The 23,809-nt window shown below is 46.0% G+C and overlaps 1 protein-coding gene across 1 annotated transcript in view; it reads left to right on the top strand.

Moving 5' to 3' along the window:
- Positions 1–23,598, top strand: part of LOC120052423 (SRSF protein kinase 2-like) — a 54,623-nt gene extending 31,025 nt beyond the window's left edge. Inside the window, exons 2-14 of the mRNA XM_038999307.1 lie at positions 912–1,063; positions 2,339–2,447; positions 2,836–2,923; positions 3,066–3,153; positions 3,274–3,380; positions 5,391–5,556; positions 6,998–7,023; positions 7,173–7,488; positions 8,592–9,497; positions 12,929–13,044; positions 13,513–13,620; positions 13,739–13,808; positions 21,011–23,598. Coding sequence (XP_038855235.1) covers positions 912–1,063; positions 2,339–2,447; positions 2,836–2,923; positions 3,066–3,153; positions 3,274–3,380; positions 5,391–5,556; positions 6,998–7,023; positions 7,173–7,488; positions 8,592–9,497; positions 12,929–13,044; positions 13,513–13,620; positions 13,739–13,808; positions 21,011–21,195 — 2,437 coding nt within the window. The 3' untranslated portion in view covers positions 21,196–23,598. The remainder of the gene's footprint in view (positions 1–911; positions 1,064–2,338; positions 2,448–2,835; positions 2,924–3,065; positions 3,154–3,273; positions 3,381–5,390; positions 5,557–6,997; positions 7,024–7,172; positions 7,489–8,591; positions 9,498–12,928; positions 13,045–13,512; positions 13,621–13,738; positions 13,809–21,010) is intronic.
- The last annotated feature ends 211 nt before the right edge of the window (positions 23,599–23,809 follow it).

Here is a 23,809-nt window from a genome sequence, read left to right as displayed (position 1 = left end):
TGGTTAATGTTGAACAATACTTTTTATTTTAAAAATGATTTAACCTTTATTTAACTAGTCAAGTCAGTTAAGAATACATTCATATTTACAATGACGTCCTACCAAAAGGCAAAAGGCCTCCTGCGGGGACGGGGGCTGGGATAAAAACTTATTTCTTTTTAAAAAATAGGACAAAACACACATCACCAGAGAGAGACACCACAATACTAAATAAAGAGAGACCTAAGACATAGCATGGCAGCAACACAACATGACAACAACATGGCAGCAGCACAAAACATGGTACAAACATTATTTGGCTCAGAAAAAAGTACAACGGGCAAGAAGATAGAGACAACAATACATGATTGAGTCTTTGAATGAAGAGATGGAGATACAACTGTCCAGTTTGAGTGTTATTTAATGTTATGTTAATGTTATGTAATCTAAATTAATATACGCTCTTGTTTCTGGGGGGTTCCTCATTGATGCTATGGAACTAGCTCACGCCTCCTCAACATCACACCGCATAGCTAAACATTGAACATACAGACAACACTGAATTAAAGTGGCACACCCACTCAGGCTGGAACAGACTTTTCACAGGGGGAAGAGAAGTCACACACTGTCTTATTGATAAGATACTAAGCCCTTAAAAATACAGCAGACATGTATATTTTCTCTTCCTCATGGGCCTCGTTCCATTTCCAATCCTTTCAGATCTGAGAACACCAAAGGCTAGGGAAAAGGATTGGGGATGGGCTCCGAGATGGAATCAGGTCTTAAAGAGAAATGGCATCCAGCTAAACATATCGGCTGCAGTGATGATTCTAGTGTAATTGTGTGTTAGTATGTTGTAAGCGGAAAGGGTCGTTCCTACCCTAACCAATTCAGGTTCTAACTGTATCTCTCTCTCTCTCTCTCTCTGTCAGGCCTGAGACCCAGCAAAAAGCCCCGGTGTCTGCCCCAACTCCCCCGCCTCCCCCTCCAGCCCCCCCTGAGCCGGCCGTCCCCCCAGAGCCAGAGGAGGAGATCTTAGGCTCTGACGATGAGGAGCAGGAGGACCCCGCAGACTACTGCAAAGGTGGGGGGAGATAATACACACTCACAACCCCCCGCATGCACGCACACACACACGTGTAGAACTTCCATAGCTTATACATGCATACACAAGTATCCAGTTCTCTGTCTTCTTAACTCTTATCTCCTCCCCCTTTCTCTCTTTACCTCTCTATCTCTACACTCTTTCTTTCTCCCGTCTTTCTCACACACATGCCGTATACATCCCCCTCCCTAGACACACTCACTGAAGGCGTCAGCACGCTTCAGTTCGGCTGGCGCCTAGCCGAGTGTGCTCGCATACTCCCTCAAAAGACCTTTGCTTGAAAAACTAGAAAAAAGTGGCAATAGTATTATTTGTCCATTTTGAGATGCTGTAGCCAGTATATGCTCACCTCAAAATAGTCAGAATTTATCTAAAATAACTAAATAAATGTGTTGTTAATTTTGATGTTTTTGCCGAGGATATCTTAGTCACACAATTTTACATATAACAAAATGTTTGGTGCAGTATTTCTTAAAGAAAAAATGTGCATGAAAACGAGTTGTCTCGTTGAATGACAACAAAGACTTTATTGAAGAATCCCTACTGTTGACCAAACAAAAAGGGATCCAAACTATGGCCTGCCTCTAGAAGAAATGTTGTGTGCCTCAACACGAAGTCCAAAACGAACAAAAACCTCACAAAATGTCATCATAATACTGTTTCGGCTGGGAAGCATGCGGACGGACGCCTTACACACACTCCAATACACTTAAACCCATATCTTCTTCTCCTTTCTCTCTCTCTACCTCTTACTCTGTCTCTTATATCATCCCTGCTGGCTCCTAATGTAATTTGCAGCAGTGTGACTCTAGCCAGAAGCTCTATATGCTTGGCACCAGCACCAAGGCTCAAGGTTGTTGTCTGTGCCAAGAGGGAGTGGTCTTTCCACTGAGGAGCCTGATATCCTGATAGATGTGAGGACCTACTGAGGACCTTCTCTCTCTCACTCTCTCTCTCTCACTCTCTCTCTCACTCACTCACTCACTCACTCACTCACTCACTCACTCACTCACTCACTCACTCACTCACTCACTCACTCTCTTTCTTAATCCTCTCTCACGCCCTCCCTCCTACTGATAGCATAGATTCAGTAGCCTGGCTCGAAGTATCAGTATCTTGATTATCTAGGTTTCTCTAACAGTATCTCCCTCTCTTCTCTCTCTCTCTCTCTCTCTCTCTCTCTCTCTCTCTCTCTCTCTCTCTCTCTCTCTCTTTCTCTTTCTCTCTCTCTCTCTCTCTCTCTCTCTCTCTCAGGTGGATACCATCCGGTGAAGATAGGGGACTTGTTCAATGGGAGGTATCATGTGATCCGCAAGCTGGGCTGGGGTCACTTCTCCACCGTATGGCTGTGCTGGGACATCCAGTGAGTCTCTCACACACACACACCTGTCAACGGGAGTCAGACGGGTCACCACCAGTAGCAGCTGTAGTGTAATGACACATAGTGCCAAGTGTTAACCACACTGATGCATAACAGTATCAGTGTCAGAATATCACCATTCACTCGGTTACATCGCACAGCTCGCCCATATACTCAATTAGCCCCAATTAAATTAATTACACAATCATACACTGTTCCTCACTCACATGGACATTGTCCTTGGATATGAAACCATTACCTGTAACCATCTTCCCCAGCAGTGTGTTTTTCCCTAATCTGTGATTGATTGGTTCAACTCCAGTGTTGCATGGCTAGCTCTGCTGTAGTCCATCATGTTGTGATATGGATCTCTCTGTGTTTCTTGTTTCAGGGTAAAGAACTTTGTGGCGATGAAGGTGGTGAAGAGTGCTCAGCATTACACAGAGACAGCCCTGGATGAGATCAAACTGCTCAGATGTGTGAGTGAGTGAGTGAGTGAGTGAGTGAGTGAGTGAGTGAGTGAGTGAGTGAGTGAGTGTGTGTGCTTCGTTTCCCCATGCCTTTCACACCTCTCTCACACCCTCCATCCTGATCTCTCTATTGTTTGTCATTCATCTCCAGGTGAGAGAGAGTGACCCCTCTGACCAAAACAAAGAAATGGTGGTTCAGCTGATAGATGACTTCAAGATATCTGGAATCAACGGAATACGTATCCTTGTCTACAGAGGGTGTATGTGTGTGTATACTTATATGCTCTTTATATCTGCGTATGTATCTGCATATGTATCTCAGTGATGAAGCTGTGGTCCTCCTTGACCAGCTGTCCCAGATGTGTGTATGGTGTTTGAGGTTCTGGGACACCACCTTCTAAAGTGGATCATCAAGTCCAACTACCAGGGCCTTCCTCTTCCCTGTGTTAAGAGTATTATCAAACAGGTATGCCACACACGCTAGTGCTGAGCGGTGACCATAATCCATTGCGCACCTACTTGTCTGGTCTGTGTAGGGCAGACATGGAAGGGAGAGAAGGGACAGTAGAACACGCGAGAGGGATAGAGAGCAGTTGCTTCGCGAGGTATCTCTACCTGAAAGTAAATTATCTAAGTGATTGATATTTGGTATTCAGCAGTCATAAAAGTATGCCTTATTTACTTTGAAGAACTACTAAAATAGGGATTTTGTCAGACAGCATAGGCAACATCTCTAGAGATGAGATGATGAATTGGAATGAAATAATAAATTCATCAAATATAATATAAATCAAATTTCAAATCAAATGTATTTATATAGCCCTTCTTAGATCAGCTGATATCTCAAAGTGCTGTACAGAAACCCAGCCTAAAGCCCCAAACAGCAAGCAATGCAGGTGTAGAAGCACGGTGGCTAGGAAAAACTCCCTAGAAAGGCCAACACCTAGGAAGAAACCTAGAGAGGAACCAGGCTATGAGGGCTGGCAAGTCCTCTTCTGGCTTTATAACAGAACATGGCCAAGATGTTCAAATGTTCATAAATGACCAGCATGCTTAAATAATAATAATCACAGTAGTTGTCGAGGGTGCAACAGGTCAGCACCTCAGGAGTAAATGTCAGTTGGCTTTTCATAGCCGATCATTGAGAGTATCTCTACCGCTCCTGCTGTCTCTAGAGAGTTGAAAACAGCAGGTCTGGGAAAGGTAGCACGTCCGGTGAACAGGTCAGGGTTCCATAGCCGCAGGCAGAACAGTTGAAACTGGGGCAGCAGCACGGCCAGGTGGACTGGGGACAGCAAGGAGTCATCATGCCAGGTAGTCCTGAGGCATGGTCCTAGGGCTCAGGTCCTCCGAGAGAGAGAAAGAGAGAATTAGAGAGAGCATACTTAAATTCACACAGGACACCGGATAAGACAGGAGAAATACTCCAGATATAACAGACTGACCCTAGCCCCCCGACACATAAACTACAGCAGCATAAATACTGGAGGCTGAGACAGGAGGGGTCAGGAGACATTGTGGCCCCGTCCGACGATACTCCCAGACAGGGCCAAACAGGCAGGATACAACCCCACCCACTTTGCCAAAGCACAGCCCCCACACCACTAGAGGGATATACACAACATACATATTTTATTAAAGTAATGTGAATAAATGATGGTTAATAAGTGATAAGCAGTATTGGACAGTCACTACCATCATAGGACTTGTATTCTTTGTTTTATTCTGTGTTGTCACAGTATTCAACCCACATAATGCATAGTGCCTTTAATGTTTTTTAAAAATCATATTCATCCAAAACCGTGACTATTTTGTAAATAATCTAACCGAAACCGAACAGACCTTAAAAAGCACTAACACACACTCACGCATTCATGCACGAACGGGCACAAACTCACGCACGCAAGCACACACTCACACATCCTCATTTACTTGACTCAGACACATTCACATACACACATCACTTTCACTTCCATAAACACTCTTTATTAGCACCAACAATGAGGGGAAGAGAAGTGATATTGCCAGCCAGAGGCGCTACTGCAGGCCAGTCCAGTTCAGTACAATACATGTTGTTGACTTCACAAGGCCTTCACGGGCCTTTCCCCTTCCCCCTGAAGACCAGAGCAGAGCAGCATGTGAATTAAAGTTATCTGTTCATCTCTGCTGCCTGCCACTTGAAAAGCCCACTGAAGATGAATAGAAACTGCTCTCAACTTCAATACAAAAGCCCCTAAAATCAAACACTGGCAAACACACACACACCAAACAAAGCAACAACAGCAGCCTTGTCCCAGATGGAGGATGACTAAGATCAAAGGAATGGTTCATTTAGCGTTGTGAGAGCATCAGTGGTGTTTCATCTGGGATTTGTGTGTGTGTTTGTGTGTGTGTGTGTTTGTGTTTGCTTGCACGTGTGTCTGTGTTTGTGTGTGTGTGCGCATTTGTGCACGCTTGTGTTCCTGTGTTCATGTAGGTTCTGCAGGGCTTGGACTACCTCCACAGCAAGTGTAAGATCATCCACACAGACATCAAGCCGGAGAACATCCTGATGTGTGTGGACGATGCGTTTGTCCGCCGCATGGCCGTGGAAGCCACAGAGTGGCAGAAGGCTGGGGCGCCCCCGCCCTCTGGATCTGCAGGTAGGGTACAGACCACCTCACCCACTAACTCACTGTCTGTAGAAGAAAATAGCAGGGTTAAAATAATCAATATCACCCAAAATCACAGTTTTTCCTAAGCCATCTGACAAAATTTGAAGGTGAACTATCCCTCTAAGCGTTATCTAAATAGTTAGTTATTGTAGCCTTGTCCTCATTTCAAACTGAAGTGTTTTGGGAGTCCAACAGTGAATAGTGAATAAAGCCTGTCAGATATATTTTAAAGGAGTACCTAGGACTGTTTTACCCTAAACCTGTGTAGAGAGATCTTTTGCTGTGCGACTTGAGGTTCAGTCTTAGTTGAATCGGTACAGTGCGCTCTTTGTAGAGGAGGCATGAGAGTAATATTCATCATGAACCGTTTGATTCTTATGACCAATTGCTTACTTAAAGACAAGGTCTAATGCTAGTGTAGGGAAGTCTCTGTTCCACTGTTTTTAACCACTATCCTACTAGCAGTAGATTCATCAATCGGTGGTTCTGATAACTGGAGTTTCCTGCTGTGTATCAGTACAGCGGTCACACCATTTAAGGAATCTGTGAATCAATCAGATGAATCAATCAGTTGGGCGGTCTCTTAGTTTGTTGCTTCAGCTTGCCAGCCTGAGCCAACCAATCAATTTGGTGAGAGCTCTCTCCTAGTTTGATTTGATAGGCACAGAGATTGCTTGAGAGCTTGTGGCTCCACTAAAAGCTAGCTGTTTGTGAGAGTGATCATGGAAACGTGCCTTTAGCAAGTGGAGAGAGAAGGAAAGGGTGGAAGCAGAGTTTTTACGCATTCTTATCTGGCCAGCGCACACTTCCCTATTGTCTTGGCCTATGTTCCTTCAACTTCTCCCTGAAACTTTACTACTTGTTTGTCCTGTCACGTGTGTGCCCTGGCAGTCAGGGGTCAAGTAGTCTCGACTTCACACGGATGTAGTCAAGGCTAGGGGTCTTGACCCCCTCATGAACTCCTCATGACCCCCTCATGAACTCCTCATGAACCCCTCCATGAGCTGTCTGTCAATCACATTCAGCTCAACCAACAGGAACCCTCTGTAATTAACGGTAATTCCATGACTGACTTTTCCTCAGAAACAAGTATTGTTCCAGACATCCTCATACTGCTCACACACCTATGAGTCAGGCTGGAATGATGATGACTTCTATTTATGTGGGCATTGCGTAACACATAGAGAAAAGGGTTGATTTCTATGAATCTAGGAAAAGGGAATAAAGCTGTCTGAAATGACTTTGATTAAATCCTCCATTCAACTCACAGTTCATCCAAAGATTCTGTATGAAGTCTGTAAGAGGGTATAAATAATTGAATGGGGTGTTATCTTATTCAGGGGTATATATTATTATTACAGGACTTTGTGGGGATGATATGTTTGAAGGTGAACTTTCTCCTGACTCTGACTCTGTTTCATCCCAACAGTCAGCACAGCACCACAAGCCAAACCGGTGAGTACCACAATGTTCTGTATAAATCTCAGAGCAGAATATACAATGTTTTCTATCTAATTCTAGTCACTCAGCCCATGGGTCGTTATAAGTCAGTGACTTTAATAGACTTTTCCTCGTCCTCTCTCCTCCTCTCTCCTCTTCTCTAGGTAGGGAAGATCTCTAAGAACAAGAAGAAGAAGCTGAAGAAAAAACAGAAGCGTCAGACCGAGCTGTTGGAGATACGCATGCGGGAGATCGAGGCCCTGGAGAGAGAGGCTGAGAAACAGAGGGCCACAGTAGGCCCCGATGGTGAGGGGGATACACACTCCCCAAAACACACACCCCGCAACGCGGCACTGGGGCCCGCCGTTGCACTGGGCGAGAGTGATGACGACGACGATGATGACGATGAAGAGGATGGAGACGAGGAGGAGGAAGGAGAGACAGAGAGGGAGAGGCCAACCAGGCTAACCAATCACACCTGTGAGTTGACATGGTTTGATCGTAAATCAGTGTGGTGGTGGTGGTGATGGTTTTATACTCATTCACTCAATGTGTTGATTATTCACTCATTCCATTGTGTGTGTGTGTGTCAGAGCTGTGTGGATAGAGTTCTGTACCAAGCTGAGAGTGAATAGAATTGAATGGAGAACTGGAGGAGGATGGGCCAGCCTCCAACCTCTCCACCCACACTAGGCCGACACTCTAAAAAGTGCTGGGTTAAAAACAACAACATTTAGGTTATTTGGTAACCCTGTGCTGGGTAAATATTGGACAGAACACATGCTGGGTTATTTTTACCCAGCCAGTTGGGTTGTTGAATTACCCAAACATGGGTTAATTTAATCATCAATTGGGTTTTGTTGACTTTCATGTTGGGTTAACCCAGCACCTGAGTCTTTTTTAATGTAATTCATAGGTTATTTTCAAGAGGTTTGGCCTATTAGGGCCGTGGCTTTTAAATAATAATTTTTGGCCACCCGTGAGAGTAAATTGAATTCCTGTTCATCATGTTAAGTTTGTATACTACAAAATAACATTTTCCTTGAATATTTGTGCACATTACATATTTTGAGAAAAAATGTATAACATATTATTTACATATTGCAGCAAAGTTGTGGAACTCATACACTTCTGTAAGCGTCATTGAATCTACAAAAATGTCAATGTTCAACCTTAACATGTGATAACAATACAACAGAACAGATTAACCGGAATTACATTTACTCTTGCAGGTGACCAAAAATAACTACCGGAAAGCATGCCCCTATTAAGCCACGGCTCCAGCCTTCTGATCTGACCCGCTGGGTCATAACTCAATAATCCAGAATAAACCCAGCATCAACAACTTTTTTTTTTTTTTAAATAACTAAGTGACCTAATGCCTGTAACCCAGTAGTTGGGTCATCCAAACAACCCTGAATTGTTTTAGAGTGTACTGCGTGGGAGAAATGCAAGGCAGATTCATAAACAACTACAGTCTAACCCAAGCTCTCACTTTCCTCCCACCCCCTCTCTCTGCCTCTCTCACTCTCTCCCTTCTCTCTTTTTCACTCCTCCACTCTTTCTCTATCCCTGTCTTTCAGGTGCAGCCACACCTCAGGAGCAGTCAGAGGTGCCCCCCACCCCAGAGGCAGCAGCAGAGCCAGAGGGGGAGCCCACCCCCAGCCCTACCCCAGAGACAGAGACACAGAACCCCACACCCACCACCACTACACCTGGGGATAGCAACGGAGCTACCGCAAATCCAGAGGGAGAGGGGGACGAGGGGGAGAAAGAGGAGGTTAAGGAAGAGAATGACAATGAGGAGGTGGAGGAGGAAGATGGGGAAGAAGAGGATGAGGATGAAGAGGACTTGGTTACAGCTCCTGCCGAAAAAGATGAGAAAGCGGAACCAAGAACAGAGGAGGAGGTGAAGGGTGAGGAGACCAAGGAGCAGGAAAAGGACAAAGAGGAAGAGGATGAGTACGATGATGACGATGACGACGACGATGATGATGACGATGATGATGAAGACGACGATGCTGATGAAACAGAAACGGGCGCTGACGACCTCACTAACACCATCTCCACCACCATGGTACACAACAACAACACCCCCAAAACCAATGGCCATGTCCTCCTAGGGGGTGAGGAGAGGGACAGGGAGAGATGTCCCAGAGCCAACCCCCCAGCCTCTACCCCCTCACCCATCCCTCTGCGCTGCCCCCTGGTAGAGTCAGAGATCAGCTGCACGGATAGGGATCAAAGCTCCCTCAGCTCCTCCTACGAGCTCTTCAATGGCGAGGTGGTCACGCCAGGCCTGACCAACGGGGCGCAGCGCCACAGGGGCACGGTGCCACGCTTCCCCGACCTGCCTCTGGACCCTGACCCGGGTAGCCCCGTCACAGTGGGCGAAGCTGGTCAACCGGGGTCCGGGACTTCCCCTCACAGCCCCACTGCAGACCGCAGTCGTACTGTGTCGTCCTCAAGCACTGGGGACACGCCTAAAGGTGAGATATTTCTCCTTTCTCTCTATTTTGCTCTCTCTTTCACTCTTTTACCCACATGCATGGACACAGATGTGCATATACAGCTAAAATGGCACTGGAGAAGAAGGCCTTCTCGTGTGGGGGAGGAGGTAGGGAAGTGTGTCCCCAACCGATTGTGTTTTTTTGTTAGTTTATTTGTGTTGTTTGTAACTTGTACATTTGTCATTTTTATATTTTATTTTGTACATAATGTTGCCGCTACCATCTCTTATGACCGAAAATAACTTCTGGACATCAGAGTCTGACGAGTCCTAAGCGAACGATTTACTGCTTTCTTGGGAACAGGCCCAGATCCCCGTGATTTGCGTGAAGAGGAGGCGGAGAAAAAGGGGCCGGAGGGTAGGCTGCCTTCTGAGAATCCGTAGGTGATCGAATAAACCCCCACTTCCTTCCATTCTACTAGCAAACATGCAATCTTTGGATAATAAAATCGATGACCTACGCAATAAATTAAACTACCAACAGGACATTCAAAACTGTAATATCTTATGCTTCACGGAGTCGTGGCTGAACGACGACACTATCAACATACAGCTGGCTGGTTATACACTGTACCAGCAGGATAGAACAGCGGTGTCTGGTAAGACGAGGGGCGGCAGACTATGTATTTTTGTAAACAACAGCTGGTGCACGATATCTAAGGAAGTCTCGAGCTATTGCTCGCCTGAGGTATAGTATCTCATGATAAGCTGTAGACCACACTATCTACCTAGAGAGTTTTCATCTGTATTTTTTGTAGCTGTCTACATACCACCACAGTCAGAGGCTGGCACTATGACAGCATTGAATGAGCTGTATTCCGCCATAAGCAAACAAGAAAACACTCACTCAGAGGCGGCGCTCCTAGTAGCCGGGACTTTAATGCAGGGAAACTTAAAACCGTTTTACCAAATTTCTATCAGCATGTTAAATGTGCAACGAGAGGAAAAACAACTCTGGACCACAGAGACGCATATAAAGCTCTCCCTCGCCCTCCATTTGGCAAATCTGACCATAATTCTATCCTCCTGATTCCTGCTTACAAGCAAAAATTAAAGCAGGAAGCACCAGTGACTAGATCAATAATAATGTGGTCAGATGAAGCAGATGCTAAGCTACAGGACTGTTTTGCTAGCACAGACTGGAATATGTTCCAGGATTCCTCCGATGGCATTGAGGAGTACACCACTTCAGTCATTGGCTTTATCAATACGTGCATCGATGACGTCGTCCCCACATTGACCGTAGGTACATAGCCCAACCAGAAGCCATGGATTACAGTTAACATTCGCACTGAGCTAAAGGCTAGAGCTGCCACTTTTAAGGAGCAACCCGGAAGCTTATAAGAAATCCCACTATGCCCTCTGACGAACCATCAAACAGGCAAAGCATCAATACAGGACTAAGATCGAATCGTACTACACCGGTTTTGACGCTCGTCGGATGTGGCAGGGCTTGCAAACCATGCAGACTACAAAGGGAAGCACAGCCGAGAGCTGCCCAGTGACACAAGACTACCAGACGAGCTAAACTACTAATATGCTCACTTCGAGGCAAATAACACTAAAACATGCATGAGAGCATCAGCTGTTCCCGAAAGACTGTGTGATCACGCTCTCTGCAGCCGCTGTGAGACCTTTAAACAGGTCAACATTCACAAGTCTGCAGGGCCAGACAGATTACCAGGACGTGTACTGCGAGCATGAGCTGACCAACTGGCAAGTGTCTTCACTGACATTTTCAACCTCTCCCTGTTCGAGTCTGTAATACCAACATGTTTTAAGCAGACCACCATAGTGCCTGTGCCCAAGAACACTAAGGTAATCTGCCTAAATGACTACCGACCCACAGCACTCACGTCTGTAGCCATGAAGTGCTTTGAAAGGCTGGTCATGGCTCACATCAAACCATTATCCCAGAAACCCACTCCAATTTGCATACCGCCCCAAACAGATCCACAGATGATGCAATCTCTATTGCACTCCACACTGCCCTTTCCCACCTGGACAAAAGGAACACCTATGTGAGAGTGCTATTCATTGACTACAACTCAGCGTTCAACACCATAGTGCCCTCAAAGCTCATCAATAAGCTAGGGATCCTGGCACTAAACACCTCCCTCTGCAACTGGCTCCTGGACTTCCTGAGGGGCAGCCTCCAGGTGGTGAGGGTAAGTAACAACACATCCGCCACGCTGATCCTCAACACAGGACCCCTCAGGGGTACGTGATCAGTCCCCTCCTGTACTCCCTGTTCACTCATAACTTCACGGCCAGGCACGACTCTAACACCATCATTAAGTTTGCCGATGACACAACAGTGGTAGGCCTGATCACCGACAACGACGAGACAGCCTATAGGGAGGAGGTCAGAGACCTGGCCATGTGGTGCCAGGACAACAACCTCTCTCTCAACGTAATGATTGTGGACTACAGAAAAAAGAGGACCGAGCATGCCTCCATTCTCATTGACGGGGCTGCAGTGGAGCAGGTTGAGAGCTTCAAATTCCTTGGTGTCCACATCACCAACAAACTAACATGGTCCAAGCACACCAAGACAGTCGTGAAGAGGGCACTACAAAACCTATTCCCCCTCAAGAGACTGAAAATATTTGGCATGGGTCCTCAGATCCTCAAAAGGTTCTACAGCTGCACCATCGAGAGCATCCTGACTGGTTGCATCACTGCCTGGTAGGACAACTGCTCGGCCTCCGACCGCAAGGCACTACAGAGGGTAGTGCGAATGGCCCAGTACATCACCGGGCCAAGCTTCCTGCCATCCAGGACCTCTATACCAGGCAGTGTCAGAGGAAGGCCCTAAAAATTGTCAGACACCAGCCACCCTAGTCATAGACTGTTCTCTCTGCTACCACATGGCAAGCGGTATCGGAGCGCCAAGTCTAGGTCCAAGAGGCTTCTAAACAGCTTCCACCACAAAGTCTCCACAAAGACTCCTGAGCACCTAATCAAATGGCTACCTAGACTATTTGCATTGCGCCCCCCCCCCCCTCTTTTGCACCTCTGCTACTCTCTGTTGTTGTCATCTATGCATAGTCACTTTAATAACTGTACATATTACCTCAACTAACCGGTGCCCCCGCACCTTGACTCTGTACCAGTACACCCTGTATATATTCTCGCTATTGTTATTTTACTGCTGCTCTTTAATTACTTGTTACTTTTTTTTCTAATTCTTATCTGTATTTTTTTTAACTGCATTGTTGGTTAGGTGCTCGTATGTAAGCATTTCACTGTAAGGTCTACTACACCTGAGGTATTCGGTGTGACTAATAAATTATTGTGACTAATAAAATTTGATTTGATTTGACATGAAGTCATAGAGACACACGTACTGGACATTCTCTGCCTGCTGCCTGTCCTTTCCCCCAACAATAACACATTTATCCTAACTAGATGATGTAGTTCTAGCTAAGGCCAAAGCAGCAGACCTCCTGGTCAACCCCCTGGACCCTCGCAACGCTGACACACTCCGAGTCAAGATAGCTGACCTGGGCAACGCCTGCTGGGTGGTAAGTTGTGTGTGTGTGTACGCACACACGCACGCGGAGGTATATGAGTGTGTTTATAGGGTTCTCAAACCCTTTTCCTGGAGAGCTACCCTCCTGTAGGTTTTCATTCCAGCCCAGTTGTAACTAAGCTGGTTCAGCTTTTCAACCAGCTAATTATTAGAATCAGGTGTGCTTGATTAGGGTTGGAGTGAAAACCTACTGAACGGTAGTTCTCCAGGAACAGTTGGAGATCCTTGGTGCACAGTATGTGTACGGGTGTTTTGCAATAGACACAGATGCATAATATACAGTACAGTATAGTTTATCCATCTCCTCTCTCTCCCCTCTCTCTCTCTTTCTCTCGCTCTCTCTCTTCCTTTCTTTTTCCCCTCTCTCTCTTCTTTCTATCGCTCCTCTCTCTCCTCTCTTTCTCCTTCCTCCTCTCTCTTTATCCTCTCTCTCTCCTCTCTCTTCCTCACTGTCTCTCAGCACAAGCACTTCACAGAGGATATTCAAACCAGACAGTACCGCTCCATAGAGGTCCTGATAGGAGCTGGGTACAGCACTCCTGCTGACATCTGGAGCACCGCCTGCATGGTGAGCACACAAACACACACACTCACACACATGCCTGTGCACACACACATGCCTGTGCACACACACACAAACATACATCAGTACTGACTGATGACGCTATCCGGTCTGTGTCCTGCAGGCATTTGAGCTGGCTACAGGAGACTACCTGTTTGAGCCCCACTCTGGGGAGGACTACTCCAGGGATGAGGGTGAGTCTATACACATTGTTCTCCTAATAGACCAGCCTCATACTAAACACAATAGTACATGTTTATCTATGTAGTGATGTAGAAATAGCTGTTTAATATGTGTTGTTAATGTGTTTAGCCTGAGTAATCATGTAGTTATAACTGTTGTAGCACTGTCATGTGAGATTTGTTCAACTGAATTAGATGATAGGTTATATATAGTAATACACTGTCGTAGCAGTAGATATTATGAAAGCTTGATTGTAAATTGTTTTATTACAATGGGCCCAAATCATGGACTAAAGATGTCCAGCAGATTCTAGTATAGTCCCTTCTAGTTTCCCTATCTGCTATTATCTATTTATCTATCCTCACATTCTATACCTGACTCAACATCTTTACCTGACATAACTCATCCAATCCCCACATCAAAACCTTGTCGCACCCTATCCCCATATTCACATCCACACCTTCTCGCTCCATATCCCCATATTCACATCCACACCTTCTCGCTCCATATCCCCATATTCACATCCACACCTTCTCGCTCCCTAAACTCTGTCTATCCCCATATTCACATCCACACCTTCTCGCTCCCTAAACTCTGTCTATCCCCATATTCACATCCACACCTTCTCGCTCCCTAAACTCTGTCTATCCCCATATTCACATCCACACCTTCTCGCTCCATATCCCCATATTCACATCCACACCTTCTCGCTCCCTAAACTCTGTCTATCCCCATATTCACATCCACACCTTCTCGCTCCCTAAACTCTCCCTATCCCCATATTCACATCCACACCTTCTCGCTCCCTAAACTCTCCCTATCCCCATATTCACATCCACACCTTCTCGCTCCCTAAACTCTCCCTATCCCCATATTCACATCCACACCTTCTCGCTCCCTAAACTCTGTCTATCCCCATATTCACATCCACACCTTCTCGCTCCCTAAACTCTCCCTATCCCCATATTCACATCCACACCTTCTCGCTCCCTAAACTCTCCCTATCCCCATATTCACATCCACACCTTCTCGCTCCCTAAACTCTGTCTATCCCCATATTCACATCCACACCTTCTCGCTCCCTAAACTCTCCCTATCCCCATATTCACATCCACACCTTCTCGCTCCCTAAACTCTCCCTATCCCCATATTCACATCCACACCTTCTCGCTGCCTAAACTCTGTCTATCCCCATATTCACATCCACACCTTCTCACTGCCTAAACTCTCCCTATCCCCATATTCACATCCCAATTCAAATGTTATTTGTCACATGCGCCGAATACAACAGGTGAAATGCTTACTTACAAGCCCTTAACCAACAATGTAGTTTTAATAAAAATAAGTGTTCAATAAAAAAATAGTCCAGGTAGCCATTTGATTCGCTGTTCAGGAGTCTTATGGCTTGGGGGTAGAAGCTGTTAAGAAGCCATTTGGACCAAGACTTGTCGCTCCGATACCGCTTGCCGTGCGGTAGCAGAGAGAACAGTTTATGACCAGGGTGGCTGGAGTCTGACAACTTTTAGGGCCTTCCTCTGACACTGCCTGGTATAGAGGTCCTGGATGGCAGGAAGCTTGGCCCCAGTGATGTATTGGGCCTTACGCACTACCCTCTGTAGTGCCTTGCGGTCGGAGGCCGAGCAGTTGCCATACCAGGCAGTGATGCAACCAGTCAGGAGGCTCTCGAAGGTGCAGCTGTAGAAACTTTTGAGGATCTGAGGACCCATGCCAAATCTTTTCAGTCTCTTGAGGGGGAATAAGCTTTGTCGTGCCCTCTTCACGACTGTCTTTGTGTGTTTGGACCATGATAGTTTGTTGGTGATATGGAAACCAAGGAACTTGAAGCTCTCAACCTGCTCCACTGCAGCCCCGTCGAGGAGAATGGGGGCATGCTCGGTCCTCCTTTTCCTGTAGTCCACAATCATCTCCTTTGTCTTGATCACGTTGAGGGTAATGTTGTTATCCTGGCACCACACGGCCAGGTCTCTGACCTCATCCCTATAGGCTGTCTCATCGTCTCATCGACAACACAACAGGCCTACCACTGTTGTGTTGTCGGCAAACTTAATGATGGTGTTGGAGTCATTCCTGGCCATGCAGTCATGGGTGAACAAGGAGTACAGGAGGGGACTGAGTATGCACCCCTGAGGGGCCCCTGTGTTGAGGATCAGCGTGGCAAATGTGTTGTTACCTACCCTTACCACTTCGGGTCGGCCGGTCAGGAAGTCTCGGATCCAGTTGCAGATGGAGGTATTGTAACAGGGTCCTTAGCTTAGTGATGCGCTTTGAGGGCACTATGGTGTTGAACACTGAGCTGTAGTCAATGAATAGCATGCTTACGTAGGTGTTCCTTTTGTCCAGGTGGGAAAGGGAAGTGTGGAGTGCAATAGCGATTGCATCATCTGTGGATCTGTTGGGGCCTTATGCAAAATTGAGTGGGTCTAGGGCTTCTGGGGTAATGGTTTCATGTGAGTCATGACCAGCCTTTCAAAGCACTTCAGGGCTACAGATGTGAGTGCTATGAGTATTTACTCATTTAGGCAGGTTACCTTAGTGTTCTTGGGCACAGGTTGAAAATGTCAGTGAAGACACTTGCCAGCTGATCAGCGAATGCTCGGAGTACACATCCTGGTAATCCGTCTGGCCCTGCAGCCTTGTGAATGTTGACCTGTTTAAAGGTCTTACTCACATCGCCTACGGAGAGCGTGATCATACAGTCGTCCGGAACAGCTGATGCTCTCATGTATGCTTCAGTGTTGCTTGCCTCGAAGTGAGTCTAGAAGTTATTTAGCTCATCTGGTAGGCGCGTGTTACTGGGCAGCTCGCGGCTATGCTTCCCTTTGTATTCTGTAATAGTTTGCAAGTTCTGCCACATCCGATGGGTGTCGGAGCCGGTGTAGTACGATTCAATCTTAGTCCTGTATTGAAGCGTTGCCTGTTTGATGGTTTGTCGGAGGCCATAGCGGGATTTCTTATAAGCTTCCGGATTAAAGTCCTGCTCCTTGAAAGCGGCAGCTCTAACCTTTAGCTCAGTGCAGATGTTAACTGTAATCCATGTCTTCTGGTTGGGGTATGTACGTACAGTCACTGTGGGGACGACGTCATCAGTGCACTTATTGATGAAGCCAGTGACTGATGTGGTGTACTCCTCAATGCCATCTGAAGAATCCCGGAACATATTCCTGTCTGTGCTAGCAAAACAGTCCTGTAGCTTAGCATCTGCGTCATCTGACCACTTCTGTTTTGAGCAAGTCACTGGTTCTTCCTGCTTTAGTTTTTGCTTGTAAGCAGGAATCGGGAGGATAGAATTATGGTCAGATTTGCCAAATGGAGCGTGAGGGAGAGCTTTGTTTGCATCTGTGTGTCGATTAAAGGTTGTCTAGAGTTTTTTTTTCCCACTCTGGTTGCACATTTAACATGCTGGTAGAAATGAGGTAAAACGGATTTAAGTTTCCCTGCATTAAAGTCCCGGCCACTAGGAGCAACGCCTCTGAACGAGCGTTTTCCTATTTTCTTATGGCCTTATACAGCTCATTGAGTGTGGTCTTAGTGCCAGCATCGGTTTGTGGTGGTAAATATACAACTATGAAAAATATAGACGAAAACTCTCTTGGTAAATGGTGTGGTCTACAACTTATCATGAGATACTCTACCTCAGGCGAGCAGAACCTTGAGACTTCGTTAATATTAGATTTCGTGCACCAGCTGTTGTTTACAAATATACACAGACCACCACGCCTTGTCTTAGCGGAGGCAGCTGTTCTATCTTGCCGATGCCGCAAAAACCCCGCCAGCTCTATGTTATCCATGTCGTCGTTCAGCCACGACTCGGTGAAACATAAGATATTACAGTTTTTAATGTCCCGTTGGTAGGATATTTGTGTAATCCAGTGATTGTATGTTGGCTAATAGGACTGATGGTAGAGGCAGATTACCCATTCGCCGTCGGAACCTTACAAGGCACCCCGGCCTACGTCCTCTATCTCTGTCTCTTCTTCATGCGAATGACGGGGATTTGGGCCTTATCGGGTGTCTGGAGTAAATCCTTCGTGTCCAACTCGTTAAAGAAGAAATCTTTGTCCAGTACGAGGTGGATAATCGCTGTCCTGATATCCAGAAGCTCTTTTCGGTCATAAGAGACGGTGGCAGAAACATTATGTACAAAATAAGTTACAAATAACGCGAAAAAACACACACAATAGCACAATTGGTTAGGAGTTCATAAAATTTGCTGCCATCTCCTCCGGCGCCATTGTTAAAACCTTCACATCCACACCTTCTCGCTCCCTAAACCCCATCTATTCTGGCTCATGTCTGAATCCCCACCCGCCCCATAGCTCCACCATCCTGTCCATCCCTGAGTCTAGTCCAGTTGACCTCCTGCACCGTGTCACATCAACCCTCCTGTTGATCTGATGTCCAGCCACCCACATTTGACCCCATACATATTTCACCATACTATCAGTATAAATGGCAAGTAGTAAATATGTATAAACAGATACTGCCATGATATCTTCATTGATGACAATGAGAGCCACTGAATTGTATTCAGTTAGAATCAGACCATTATTTGGTGATGAGTCTCTCAGATTGAAAGATAATAGATGCATGTTTCTCTACTCCAAACCCACTGCACTCTCTACTCCATCTCACCACCTCTGGTGTGGGGTCACTAACACTGAGCTCTCTGTCTCTTTTTCACTTCCCTCTTTCCTTTTCCTCTTACCTCTCCCTTCCTTGCTTGTCCTCCTTTTTCTCTCCTTTATATTTTCTCCCTCTACTCCTACTTGTCTTATTCCTCCCTGTTCCCTCTCTCCTTTTCCTCCTTTCCCTGTTCCTCTTCCTCCTTTCTTCCTCTCTCCTCTTCCTTCTCCTCCTCGTTTTCCTCTTCCTCCTTTCTCCCTCTCTCCTCTGTAGACCATATAGCCCACATCATTGAGCTGCTGGGCATTATTCCACGGCACTTTGCACTCTCCGGAAAATATTCCCGGGAGTTCTTCAACCGAAGAGGTAGCACTGGGTGAAAGTGCTGGTGGGACGGAGACACACAGACGCCTGAGCCCACACACTGACTCAGACAGTCAGATGGACATACAGGAATACAAATAGAGTGATATGGGAATGATATAAGAAGTCCAAAAGCAATAAGGGGTTTTTCAGCAAATTGCCTGGCATTCCAATACACCATTGTTGTGAACAGTTGTTAAAGATAGAAAGGACATGGAGGGAATAGTACTGTATGTAATTCACACACACTATCAAACCAGTTTAGGCATAGTCCTCTCCATTAACTTCTTGAGAGACTTACTGTCCCATCAGTCAGTCTGTCTGTCAGTCAGTGTGGTGTCTCCAGGCAGCAGTGTCCGTCCATCCCTTCAGCGTGTGTGTATGTTTGTGATGTAATGCTGTGCCGTGCCTGTTCTTTGGTGGTGTGGCCTGTGGTGGCCGGGGTTCAGATCACATCGCTCTGATCATGGAGCTATTGGGGAAGGTTCCACGCAAAGTGGTCACCGCCGGGAAGTACAGCCGAGAGTTTTTCTCCAAGAAAGGTAACGTCACGATGAGTCACTACCCCAATGAGGCAATGACAGGAACAGTATATCTCTAAATATTAGTACATGTACATACACGGTTTACACCATTGTTACACTTGTAACAAAGCTTGTAGTCTGCACACAGGTGGTTGGTGGCACCTTAATTGGGGAGAACAGGCTCGTGGTAACGATCTGAGCAGAATCAGTGGAAGGGTATCAAATACATCAAACACATTATTTCCAGGTATTTGATCCCTTTCCATTTGCTCCGTTCTGGACGTTATTATGAACCGTTCTCTTCTCAGCAGCCTCCACTGAGTCTGCAGTAGTGTACAGTAGTATTTGTGGTGTGTGTCCACCTAGAAACAAGCCCTTAGAAATTGTGCCTAACGTTACACTTAGAAAAAAGGGTTCCAAAAGGGTTCTTTGGCTGTCTCCATAGGATAACGCTTTTTGTTTCCAAGGAGAACCCCTTTGGGTTCCATGTAGCACTTTTTTTGTAAGAGTGTAGTTTAAAATGTGAGTTCTCAAGATTTAGATTTAGTTATCTAGCTAGTTACACCAGTAATACAATAGTCATGTTCCCAGCCACTTGACTGAGTTCTGAGTACTATCCTCCCTGAGTCTACGGCCTGTCTGCCAGTCTATGTGTGTTACCGCTGTGTCTCTCTCTGCCGGTCTCTGCTCCTGGTAAGTGGTGTGTCTGTAGAAACCAACTAGCTCTCACAGTCTCACGTCAAAATTAGACGTTCATCCATGTTTCTCAAATGTCAAACATTTGAAGTTGTTCCAAATGTCAAATTTCAAAGTGTTTAAGGTTAAGTTTAGGCATTAACTCTGAATTTTTAAGGTTAGGTATTAACTCCGAATGGTTAAGGTAAGCGTTAAGGTTTGGGATAGGCTTAAAACAAAAATAAAAAAACAACTGGATGGATTCGAACATGCAACCTTTGGCACCAAAGGCAGATGCTTCCGCCCATCCTCGTCCACAACGCCGTAGCAAAACTGAACCCTACTTGAAGGTAACAGTGCTCACTGTTGCCCCTAGTGGCTGGCATCCACATCTCCCGATGTCCTCAGACATGGATGGACGTTGAATACTGACTTGTATCACGGGTGACCTGGCTGGTAGAAACAGCATGCTACCCTGCTCTACCCTGCTTCTCTCATGTTCTAATCATGGGGCTCTAATATTCTGATTGATGCTCTCTCTCTCTCCCTCGAATGTCTTGTCGGTTGTAAATTATGTCTTAATTCACTCCTTTTATCTCTCTATGGTGTTCATGTGTTCTGACTGACTCCCAGTCAGACACTGCTCCAGGCTCTTGATTTGCCTTTCTTGGGCTGTCTCTCAATAGTCAGAAGCTTGTTTCCTTTCCTTCATCTACACTGTAAATAATTATAAATAGTAAGGTCAGTGAAAGCAGTATGCCTTGCTTCCACCCATTCAGTGTTGATGAAAGCAAAGACACATAGAAAGGATGCCACTACGGAGTATTGAGATGCGGCCCGAGTTCTACTCTCTTCTGTCTCTCTCTTTTTTAAATTCTCTCTCTTTGTATTGCGCTCTCACACTCTTTCTCATTGTAAGTCTTTACATAGCATCGCACTGTAACTTATTACTCTTCATTTCTTTCTCTCACTCCCTCCCCCATCCCTCTCTCTACTTCCCACTGTAGGTGAACTGAGGCACATCACCAAGCTGAAGCCCTGGTCTCTGTTTGATGTGTTGGTGGAGAAGTACGGCTGGGCACCAGAGGACGCCGGCCACTTCACCCACTTCCTGCTGCCCATGCTGGAGATGGTCCCAGAGAAGAGGGCGTCAGCCGGGGACTGCCTCAGCCACCCCTGGCTCAACTCGTAGCGACACCAACCCCCCCTCTAGTGGCAGCCTCCACAACCTGCTCAAAGCCAGGCCCTCGAGGCTGGAGAGAGAGAGGGAGTGAGAGGGTGTGGGGGGGTACAGGGGGTTCCCTTTTCTCGGTCCCTCTCTGCCTTGTCCTGAGCCCGCCACACACATACACATAGACATACACACATGCAACAGACGCCCACAGAGCCTCAGCAGAAACCACAAAGCTGTCAAAGACCAGACCGAGAGAGGCTGCTCCCTCTGCTGTCCTCCCCATAGGTCCCATACAACCCCTCACAGGAAGAATAGAGGGCCCCAGGAAGGGAGTTGGATGGAGTCAAACTCCCACAGTTCTTAACAGGCAGGACAGAGATCCCTACACAACATGAGCAGCCATGGTTAGGACTATGTCTCCTACTTAGAAAGACCAATTCAGTCTAAACAGAGACTAAGCCACCCATATGAATGGGTTCTCTGCAATATCCCAGCCAGTTTTCTCCTGTCCAGTCTTCTCCTGTCTTATCCGGAGCATAATGGGTTTCCCATTAGAAGTCAATAAGAACCTCTGTCAGAATGCTGACTGTGTGATTGCTCCATCTGCCTGACCTTACAGCAGCACAGCCCAAACTTGCTGAGGCAGAAGTGTGTTTATGTGTGTATGTGAGTGTTTGTTATTAGTGTGTGTCTACACTGCCCAGTCTGTAGGTGTGTGTGAACGTCCCTCTCCTACAAAGGAGAAGCAACAACACTTCCAGATTAGGAGTTGCCCTTTTACCCTACTCTTCCTCTCCTCTCATCTCTCTCCAGCCCCTGCCCCACTCCCTCTCTCTGTAGGGGTACCTCAGGCCCCTGCTCCCCCCTCCATGCCCAGGACTGAAACAGTGTCACTGAACTGTTTACAGCCCCCCCCCCACCCAGCCACCAACACTGAGCTGCATGCCAGTCCCGGCCACTGCAGAGACACGGAGGGCAGCCAGCCCACCAGGGGTCTCCAGAACTGAACCGCTGCCACACAGACAGACAAACAGGGCACGGAACAAACAAAGATCCTAAAAGACTGATGATCGATGAACCGGACTGCTTCTTCTGTAAAGAGTTTCTCTGTCGTGAAAAAGAGTGAAATGCATGAAGGCTGATTGATTGACAGGACGGGATGATGATGATGGACAGGTGTTACTTAGTTGTGCGTTTCATTGGTTCATTTGTTTTTTATCAATGTTTTTGTTTTCTTCTGTGTTTTATTTTGAAGCCACTTGCGCTAACCTTTTTGGTGCCTCGTGTGAGAATAGCAACGTTCCTCATGTTCACTTTTTCAAATCCTTCCTCCCTTTAACCGTTGACATTCCTGATCCAGTCACACCATTCCTCTCTTCCTCTTTATCCCAAAAACAAGAACAATCGTTGAGTCCCTGTGGCGTGGCAGCTTTACCAGATCTGATTATCCCCCTTATTACCTACAGACGAAACTCTCCATCTTTGATCCTGAGCTTCTCCAGAAGGGGTTCGTCAAATGGAGGTTGCACTTGTCTTTGTAGGATGTCGTTCAGGGATTTACCTTCACATTTGACCTTTTAGTCATTTAGCAGACGCTCTTATCCAGAGCGACTTACAGTAGTGAGTGCATACATTTTACTTTTTCGTACTGGTCCCCTGTGGGAATCAAACCCACAACCCTGGCGTTGCAAGCACCATGCTCTACCAACTGAGCCACCTTTGTACATAACTCTAAGATCCGGCTCCGGAGAGACGACCGACTGACAGATTTGAAACAATGCACGCATCATTCCTAAAAGAGGCTGTCACGGACACTGGCCCAGAGCAGACAGTGGCGAAAGGCTGAACCACTCTGGAGGCCACTAAGTGGAATGTGAAACTGCACCACTTTGTGGTTGATGAGGGTACTGCATTGATGCACTGCAGCATCTGTGCCAATGCTCCATATGTTCCACTCAACTGCTCTCTCACGCTCATCACAATTAAGAGTCCAGTTGCCTATTTTTCGCAATAAAATAAAAATAAGTATGTAAAGGGTGAGATATTTTTTTAACTATTTAATTTAATGTAAAAAAAGAAGCAAATTTCTCTGTGACAGTGACTGAATCTCGTCCTATTGAGGTGATTGTGTTGGTTTGTTTAGAGATGTTTTTAATTTCTTTTGTAATTATTATTACTGTCACTATTATTCTGATTAGTTATTTTCTACTCAGTTGTTACCTCGTCCTCCCCTACTATATGGACAACGCTGCTCTGTTTGGACTTGTGACAGTGAAGAAAATAAAAAAATATGTTTGTTTTTTTTGGTCACCAAAAGCTCCTGATCTCTCTCTCAGCCATGCTGACTGTTCTTCCTGACAGAATTGCGTCTCTTGTCTGTGTTTTTCATTGACAGATTTAATAAAATTGTAAATTAATGGAGTCCTCTGGCTTGTGGTCTTTGACAGTTTAGAGCAGTTCTCACTAAATACTAGTAATATCCTAACTCATTTAATAAGTAGTTATCCTCAAGACACAAGGAAAAGAGAGAAAAGCAAAGTTTTTGATGCATTATTTAATGATCTAACCAGTATATGCATATAAAATATATTTCACTAGCGAGTGTAAAAAGACTTAAAAAATGTAGTGTTAT

Source organism: Salvelinus namaycush, chromosome 8 (genome assembly GCF_016432855.1).
Source record: "Salvelinus namaycush isolate Seneca chromosome 8, SaNama_1.0, whole genome shotgun sequence".
In the NCBI taxonomy this organism is placed as follows: domain Eukaryota; kingdom Metazoa; phylum Chordata; class Actinopteri; order Salmoniformes; family Salmonidae; genus Salvelinus; species Salvelinus namaycush.
This window is presented reverse-complemented; position numbering and strand designations above follow the sequence as displayed.